Source organism: Stegostoma tigrinum, chromosome 22 (assembly GCF_030684315.1).
Source record: "Stegostoma tigrinum isolate sSteTig4 chromosome 22, sSteTig4.hap1, whole genome shotgun sequence".
Lineage (NCBI taxonomy): Eukaryota > Metazoa > Chordata > Chondrichthyes > Orectolobiformes > Stegostomatidae > Stegostoma > Stegostoma tigrinum.
The window spans coordinates 47666018-47675819 of NC_081375.1; the positions used below are offsets into that span (position 1 = coordinate 47666018).

Consider the following 9802-nt stretch of genomic DNA (forward strand, 5'->3'; position numbering starts at 1 on the left):
CAAAAAAATTGACAGCCTCTATTATTCAATTGTGGTTTAGCCTTTTCCACAGTGACAAGTCATGCCCTCTCAGGGAACAGTTAAGCAGCTTGAACATATTTATTTTCCTGCCAGAAATCTTCATTTCCCCATCTTGTATCTTTGCCTTTCTTCTTCTATAGTGTTTTTTATCTCTTCACAAGCTATCAGTTGCCTCTCGCTTTCTGTCTCCAACGACTGCTCTCCGTATTAGTTCTGGGAGACTGCTTTGGAAGTGAGCTCCAGCAAGCTCAGACCTCCTCTGAGGTTTATGCATGAACTGATATCTGGCATCCGTCAAGTGTAACACTGGACAATCAGATGGATTCAGGCACCTCTCCTGTATTAGCCCAGGCAAGCAGCTTGGAACTTAACCCAGACATCTGCCAGCATGAACAGGCACAACTCAATCCAGACAGCATCATCAATAACTCAGAGACAGCACAAATGATTTGAATCTTAGCATCTATCCATAATAACACTGGGAGATCTCACACGAATTTTCCAATATTAACAAGATGGCATTTGAGTTGAATCCAGGCATCTGTCAACAATAACAGTGGGATAGCACATATGCAGACTGCATTCGCACTGTCATCCAACTCTGTGAAGGAACAGATGATTCAAAATCAGACAGCCCTACCTGCAAGGAACTTGTTTCTGTGATGATTTAGATGCACCTGCTATAAACACAAAACACTGTGGTGAAATATTAAAACTGGGCGAATATCATGTCTCACTATATTTTGAAGTTCAAATTTTACAGTATATTTTACAACTGGACAAAAAAAGGTTGCACACAATATTACCTGACTTCTCTAATTTAGACTATTCCCCTCTCTCAAGATAAGCAAGTACAACAATCCAGACAGAAGAATCAATGTCCTTTCCTGAACTCAATCTGAAAGACTATTATCAAAATGAATAGGTCATTCAGAAAATAAAAACAGAATTGACTGTGTCAAAGTCTCAAGAGATTGAGCAATAACCTAGAAAGTTGTAATCAACATAAACACGACCTTTTTTCTCAGAAAGGATGTTGTATTTGTACAAGATGAGAAAGCGCTTTTGTTGTTTGCTTTTAAAGTCATCACGAAGCTGATTGCAGATAAATTCTTACCAAAAACCACCAAATTAGCTGCAAGAATTCTGTACATTCAAGATAATTAACAGCAATAACCTGAAAGGAGAACATTGCAATATGGAGAAAGACTGTTGTGCCCTCCCTGTTCCGAGTGACTTTGCCTGAGGGCCAACCTCATAAAAGTTTAAATGAAGAAAACTTCACCGTTTATTGAGAATTCTTCAATTTGCAAAATCCTTACTTCAGCTTCTAAGCATCAATGTCATTCAAAAAATCAGGTCTGCTACATGAAAGGAGAAGATTATAAGCCACAGACCGGTTTAACCATTTGTAACAATGTGCCACTTTTACCTGTAATCAATCTGTACAGGTGTGAGTGTGCATGTGGGAATGAGTATGTGAGCAGCCACATTTTAAATTTACGTTAAGCCTATGAGAATAAATAACATGCTTTGTTTTCGACTCACAAAAGCTTGCTGCTGATAGTTTAATTTGGGAAAGTTGGGTAAGAAAGCACAACACTTAGGGAATGCACAAATTCTATCCATTGAAATAGAAAATATATGTTTAATACTTATTGTGTTAAACTTTGCTTACAGCGCGTTCTTCTGGTGATTTGATGTTGCAGGTCTTTTGGGAATGGTAGCCCACATGATGTACACGACTGTGTTTCAAATGACCGTCAACCTTGGCCCCGAAGATTGGCGACCACAGACGTGGGATTATGGGTGGTCATACTGGTAAGTGACATCCTTCAAACTGTGCAAAAGATTACAAGTAAAATCCATCTCCTGTGCATTCACATGTGGATATTACATTCCAAAGCAAATATGGCACAAAAACAAGCCCTCTGACACAAATAGTCCATGCTTGCTTTTTGTTTATGCTTCACACAAGCCGCTACCATTCCTTTGAACTGAGCAATCTTCCTTTCTCATTCATGTTTATCTAGTTTTCCCTTAAATGTATCTGTACTATTAATGTCAACTGTTATTTGTTACCACGAGTTTCACATTCTAATCAGTCTCTGTGCAATTTAGAGCATTTTCAGGTTGTGTGTTGCACATGTAAATTCCCTTATTTCGTTTATTAATGATGTCATCTTCACACATGGGAAATGCACTGAAAATAGCAAATGTGTTTCAGTCTTTCTGAGGCACTTTGCATATTTTGAGATCATCAGTTCCATGACAGCTTCATGAAAAGTGTATCATTTCAATATTCAAAGACATGCATAGAAATGCTCATAGGCTATTGCTTCAGGGACTCATGAATGAAAGAAAGTGATAACTCTCAGGGAGGAAGTAATGGGAGAAGGTTTTGGTTCTCCCACAGAGAGAGTGAGCTGACTATGGAACATAATAACACAAGAGATAGGAACATAAATAGAACATTCAACCCATTAAGCCTGCTTCACAATTCAAAATAATTATGGCTAATGTTGAACTTCAACTCCTCTTTCCCACACCTTCCCATCAGCCTTGATCCTGAAGAGACTGGACATGTGCCTATGCTGGCCAATTTTCAATTGAAAACTGGTTCTGTTTAATCATAAAGCGTCCTACATGGTGAGCTGTACAGTTATATGCAATCCGGATTCTGCAGTATGGAATAGTATTTTGAATTCAGGATATTGTTACAAAGGCCACCCTGCAATCTCAACACTGTAACCCTTGGATTTATGAGGGTTTCGTTCCTTTTTCTTGGCATCTGGGGTGCAATTTCTCTCTGTGTGCAACGGAAATAAATGAAGAATGGTGAAAATGGGAGTGTTGCTGGAGGTCTTGTAGAATGCTGATGGTCTTGGCCTTTGACACTGGAACCTTAAGCCCTCCTCTGTTATGCTGAGGTCGTCATTCCAAGGGTTACCCAAATGGCAGATTGAGATCTGTGTCAGCAGCGTGTGCAGATCCAATGTATTGAGGCACTGGGGATCAATCCTAGCCTTCTGTTTCACATTCTTCATCTTCAATAGCTGAAGACCCCCTACAACAGTCCCAGGGTTGTCTGAAAAACAGAGGCTTCATTCCCAACTCTCCACGCAACTCCATTCCCTGATCTTCAGACAATTCTGGAGCATGATATCTTCTGGCTGCCATTGACTAGGAAAAGGAAAAATCTTTTTTTCCACTCTTCTTTCATGGGATTTGGCCATTTATTGTTCATACTTAATTCAGTGGCTTGCTTGCCCATTCCAGAGGGAAGTTCAGGGTCACCCACTGTGTTTTAGGTTCCATTGTCAAAGACCAAGAATATTAATATTCTGCAAGACCCCTAGCCACACTCCCATTTCCATACAGTGCCAACCACACATAGGCCTCCCAGCAGTATGTGCCATCTGTAAAAATGAACCCAGACCATAGGAGTGACCTGGACTCCTAACACCATGGGACCTCTCTTCTTCCAAATCCTCTGGTGGAGCATTGAACTTCAACTTTTGTGTAAAGTGGGCAATCTTTATGCCCAATTCATTCTACTCTGCCCATCATATGCCATGCCAGTTATATTCCCTCTCAATATGCATTGCATCCTTCAACTGTTCTAAAAATTAATTCCTTCATGCACCCTATCTGTTACAGGACATTATACACTCAGCTCATTACATACCCACAGTAGTTGTTGCTTAATTTTTTATAAGATCAGAAAATATGTGAACAGGAGCAATCCTTATCAATCCTGCTCTGCTATTCAGTAGATCATGTTGCTGTTCATGGCTATAATATTACTTCCCTGTCCATCTTCCGATAACCATAGACTCTCCCACCTATTGTTTGCCTTGCCTGTTATGCCCACTCACCCATCATGCACCTCACAGTTAAGTGCTGTGCTTCTGTGTATAGAGCTGAGCTTAGTTGTCACTTGTGGTTTGGTGCACAGGCTCATTGCAGATGCCTTGAAATATCAAATGGAGCAAACCAACTTGAGCAGCACAGCCCTCATGTCAATAACTAGCTGATACTGCCGTTTCACACCACATGCTCACAGATGCTGATCCATGTCTTTTCTAAATACCATCACTCCTTGCAAAAGCCAGCATGCAATTTTCAAGAAGAGTATGTCCCTCAGAGACTCAACCAATATCAAAGAGAGCACATGCCAATTATTGAAGCAAAGGGATCTTGAAAACTGAGAACACGCCAGTGTGCTACTGGTGAGAACATGTATGCAGGAAAGCAACTTACAGGAAAATGCAAGAGAAGTGCAGAAATAGCTCCTCATTCTCAAGCAATGGCAGTGAATTAGATGGTCTAATTTGTTTAATTTCCCTTTTGAGGCATCCTTTAGTCTATCTCAAGTGGCAGACCAACACAAGTAGTATCAGAGATAATGGGAACTGCAGATGCTGGAGATTCCAAGATAATAAAATGTGAGGCTGGATGAACACAGCAGGCCAAGCAGCATCTCAGGAGCACAAAAGCTGACGTTTCGGGCCTAGACCCTTCATCAGAGAGCCGATGAAGGGTCTAGGCCCGAAACGTCAGCTTTTGTGCTCCTGAGATGCTGCTTGGCCTGCTGTGTTCATCCAGCCTCACATTTTATTATCAACACAAGTAGTATTTCATTTTGACGCAGTGGTACATTGCATGAATAGATCTTTTTGTTGAATGGATGTTAGACTTACTGGTGTTTCTAGAGCCTTTATTTTATTCACTTGTGGGATATGGACATCGCTGTCTGGGCCAGCATTTATTGCCTGTCCCTAGCTGCCCTTGAGAAAGTGGGGATGAGCTGCCTTTTTGAATTGCTGCAGTCCACTTGCTGTGGGATGACCCACAATGCTCTTAGGGAGGGAATTCCAGGATTTTGACCCAGTGATAATAAAAAAAAGGCAATATATTTCCAAGTCAAGATGGTGTGGAACTTATAGGGGAACTCATAGGTCATGGTATTTCCATGTGTTTGCTGCCCTTGTCCTTCTAGAAGGAAATGGTCATGGAAGGTGTTAGCTAAGAATATTTGGTGAATTTCTGGAGTACATCTTGTACACAGTACACACTGTTACAGTGAACCGACTCAGCGAGTTAAATCTAATTGTTCTCTATTTCCTCTAAATGTCTGCAGGTAACTCATTCTTTGCTCCTTGTGATTTGACTTGAATGTTAAACCTTTAATTTAATTCAATAACTTTTAAGACATTTGTTTTTCCTCAGTCTCGCTTGGGGATCCTTTACATGCTGTATGGCTGCTTCAGTGACAACAATAAACACGTACACAAAGACCATCCTTGAATTCAAGCACAAAAGGAAGAACTTGGAAAGAAGTTTAAAAACGAAACCCAAACTGATTGAGCATGAAGTACCAGCAGATCGAGTCTGGGACAGATACATCAGCTCAGTGCCCAGTTCAACAGAGGAGTTCCTCGATCTCTCCAGCAATGGCCGCAAGATGTCCAGTGGCTCAGTCTTTGCAGACCTCAATGACATCCTGGATGCGCAGGGTGAGGAGTACTGCTGAGACTCCTGGGACATTGTACCAGATCGGTTCTAGGTATCAGCTGAGTGTTCCAGACTGTTCTCTCTTACTCTTTCCTTTTCTGCGCAGGTTTATGATGTCACACATCAGGCATTATCATGACAGAATGCAGTGAGTATTTCTGTTGCACTCTGCTTCTCTAACCAACTGTTGTATTGCACTGCGGTTGGCAAAGAGCTCCAGCAATGGAAGGAGATGGGCTCACCTAATCGCTGGTTATTGCAGATCCTGCTGAGTTCATTGTTGCTGCACGGTGTAAGAGAGAACCCCCATTGTCTCAAAGCTGTATTTCACAAGCCACCAACAAATATCAAGCAGTGTTGCCCTAAGGCTCCTATTCATTAGACTGTTCTTTGGTGGCCGCCGCTGTGTGCATTCATCTCCATTCAGGCAGTGGGAACATTTACCTGTGGGAAAGTGGATAGACTACGTGAATACACACACACACACACACACACACACACAAAGCAACAGAGTGTTAGGCATTCGTCTCCCATCACTGCAAGCTGGATTCTAATTCATCTCAGGCTGTGCAATCAATGCCTCCTTTGTTTGCTATGTGTAAGGGTCATGTATAAATTGGGGTTGGTCACAACTAAAGCACAAATTAGGGCTAATCTAGCATGAGGAACAGAACCTCCAAACTGTCCATAGTCAACGGTCGGAAAATCTAGCCCTCAGTTTCAGTCAATTCAGAGAGTCACAGGATGGGACCAGGTCCTGAAGGTACAGCTTTTCTGAGCTGGTGATTGACATGTTTTCTGTACTGAAACAGAGTGAAGAACTTTACTCTGCTACAAACAAGCTGAGCATGGGCTACCTGAGTTGGAAATAGTGTTTCATGCCTCAGCGTAAACATTGTCCTAAAACTAAAACAAGTTCTCCAAGTACAATGGTTTCAGTAAAATTCCGGTGACAAAAATGTGAGCAGGTCACAAAATTTATTCAACAATTCAAAATTGTTACACACATCCAGTGATAGTAGGAACTGCAGATGCTGGAGAATCTGAGGTAACAAGGTGTAGAGCTGGATGAACACAGGAGGCCAAGCAGCATCAGAGGAGCAGGAAAGCTGATGTTTCTGGCCTAGACCCTTCTTCAGAAATGGCTGAAACATCAGCCTTCCTGCTCCTCTGATGCTGTTTGGCCTGCTGTGTTCATCCAGCTCTAGAACTTGTTATCTCACACATCCAGTGAGTCAGATTTGATATCCTATCGTCCATATTTCATGATCTCCCCCCTTCTTCCTTTGCCCCTTTATGCTTCTGGCTCCTTTTTTTTTGTTGCAGGTTGTCATGGTGTGAAAATAAAAAGGATCATTAAAACAACATTATCTTCCTTCCTGTTTTAGCTGTCCCCATCTTACATAAGGTTGCTACAACACTGGGCAATGATTCTTCACTTTGGAAGTAACTAATATTGTTGCTGGAAAACTCAGTATCAACGTTAACTTTAATTTTTATTTTCCTTTATTCATTCGCGGGATGAGGGCATAGCTGGCTTTGCCTACATTTATTGCCCATCCCTAAATGCTCAGAGAGCAGTTATGAGTTTTGCTGTGGGTCTGGAGTCACATGTAGGCCAGACCAGGTAAGGATGGCAGTTTCCTTCCCTAAAGGACATTATTGAGACAGATGGGTTTTTGCAACAATCAGTAATCGATTCATGGTCATCATTAGACTATTAATTTCCGGTATTTTATTGAATTCTAATTCCACCATCTGTCGTGGTGGGATTCGAACCCAGATCCCCAAATCATTACCTGGGTCTCTGGATTAGCAGTCCACTGATAGAACCATTAAGCCACTGCCTCGCCGCACGTTACATTAAAGAAATTTAATTGATGTATTAAATTAGTAAATTTTGTTTTAATGTATGAATAAATTAATACAACAAAAATTAATTTACAGTAAATCTTCAACCTTTTGAAAAATTATTTCCTGTCCTTTTCCCACTCACATCATACAATGCTAATGGGGCTCTAGCTGCTGTCTGCATATTGTGACCAGTTTGTCCATAACTTTTGTTTCAGAGCAGGAACTTTTTTATTAGGCCGATGGTTTTTACAGGGAGGCACCCTATGTACCATGCACCCTGCACTCTTATCCAGGCTGCGGACCAGCACCAATTATATAATGACTTGGGTTCTTCAGTGGCGACCAATTCAGACCTGGGCTAAGACTTGAAGCTAGGCCTAAGACAGGACAGTTACTCCCGAATGACTCAAAACTCTCTGCTGTCACACTGGTTATGTGCACTGGAAGGGAAGTTGTTGCTCTGAAGGAAAAGTTATGGACTGACTGATCACAGGAAGCAGACAGCATCAAGAACCCTATCAGCATTTTATAGATGTGGGTGGGTAAAGGACAGGAAATAATATTTAAACGAATTGAAGGTTTACTTTTTTTAAATTGCATTAAAGTTACCATTGACATTTGAACTGTATTTTGCAGCAACAATATTAGTTACAAGGAGTAGGATCAATGAAAAAATAGTCAGTTATTCTTCTGGCGTATTAGCAGCTGATTTCAAACAGTTTCAATCAGCTAGAAAGAGCAAAGAAATCAATGTTGCCTGAGGATTATATCAGAGGCTGTTTCTGTTACCATGAATGAACTGACCATTCATTATCACTTCATTCAAAATTCCAGTTTGTGATCAAAACTCTCAAGTGTTGCATATTTGTGTTAGAATTTTGCTTTCTTCTTTCTGCTACACGTTCCAACTGAGTATTTTTCCTTGCTTCAGAGTTGGAATTTTGTACTTTTTTTTTCCCTATCCGAGCCCAGCTGCTTCATGTGTGCCCTTTAGGAAAGAAAATCTACCACCTTTACCTAGTCTGGTCTACACAAAACTCCAGAGCCATAGCAATGTGGGTTGACACTCAACTACCCCCTTGGCATCTAGGGAAGGGCATTAAATGCTGTCCCAGCCAGTGACATCCACATCCCATAGACCCAGATAACACTCTGCCCACATCGTTATATGGTTAACATGGGCATGTGCACAGCATCTTTGTTAAGTAAACTGCTTAAAAGACAGAAAAGAAGGGAGACAGATCATTTCAATGGCATCCTCTGAACCTTCCTTCAGAATGTCACTATGTTCTTAGCTGCCAGCCCTCCAAAATGCAGCACCCACCCTCCGTTCACTCCCTCATAATCTGGCCCCTGTTGATTCCAACTGCCAACTATTTTCTCACCTCCTCACAGAGCTACAGCACCTCCTGCTGGGCTCCGGTAATGCCTGGACGCTGGCTGGCAGGACCTGCCACTGAAGAGAGGAGCTCCCGCACCCTCCTCTCTGTGCTCCATGTCTGCTGGGAGACCTTTCTTATATCAATATTCCAGAGCTAACTAGAGATAATGCTACTTTTAATCTGGTAATGTGTAATTAGTTGGGATTAATTAATGATAAAAGTGGCAATAGGTAGCAGCGATCATAATATGATCGAATTTCTCTTTCAGCTTGAGGGAGAGAAGAATGAGCCTAAGCCTGTGTAATTCAGCTCAGGTAAGGGCAGTTATGAGGGATCAAAGACAGACCTACCAAAAGTGAAATGACAAAATAACTTAAGAGAAGGGTGAGCAGAGATGCAGACATTAAAGGGGATATTTCAGAACACTCACCAAGGATATATTGAAGTGAGAAGGGACGATTTTAGGTGATGAACACACATTCCACTGAGGAACTTAAAGTTAACATTAACTTGACAAAATGTGCAATTCTGCAGATGTTAGTGGAAGGTCAGAAGATTGGGCAAAATATAAGGCCCGGAGATGCAGGATCAGAAGTAGGTCATTGAGGGGAATTAAGGCCATAACGTGATCAATCATGACATCATTCAATGGCACAGCAGTCCTGATGGGCCAAATAGCCAACTCTAACTTCAAACTCAAATGTTCATATAAATGCTGATCTCAAAGCTTCTAATGTCCACTGTCACTTTTTTCAGGTTGTCTTTGATCAGATTTGTGTTTATCCTGGTATGCCAACAGGTGAACAACACAGCATCGATCCGAAACAACTTGGATAATATCACGCAGGGAGACTTCACTAAACTGTAGGCCCAAACATTGCCCAGCTTGTGACAACTGTCCTAGCGGTTTTGAGGTGACAGCAGACGAATGGGAACAGGGGGTGTACAGAAGTGGGTTCGAGTCAGATGGCCTGGCTGATTGTACTGGCTTGTGAGAATGTACATTTGTTTAGCTGCCGTTTACAGTG

General features: G+C 41.6%; 1 protein-coding gene across 1 annotated transcript in view; it reads left to right on the forward strand.

Annotated features, from left to right (window-relative positions):
* The window catches only part of gsg1l2b (gsg1-like 2b), a 144398-nt gene extending 137787 nt beyond the window's left edge, over window positions 1-6611 (forward strand). Inside the window, exons 4-5 of the mRNA XM_048554810.2 lie at window positions 1731-1842; window positions 5254-6611. Coding sequence (XP_048410767.1) covers window positions 1731-1842; window positions 5254-5557 — 416 coding nt within the window. The 3' untranslated portion in view covers window positions 5558-6611. The remainder of the gene's footprint in view (window positions 1-1730; window positions 1843-5253) is intronic.
* The last annotated feature ends 3191 nt before the right edge of the window (window positions 6612-9802 follow it).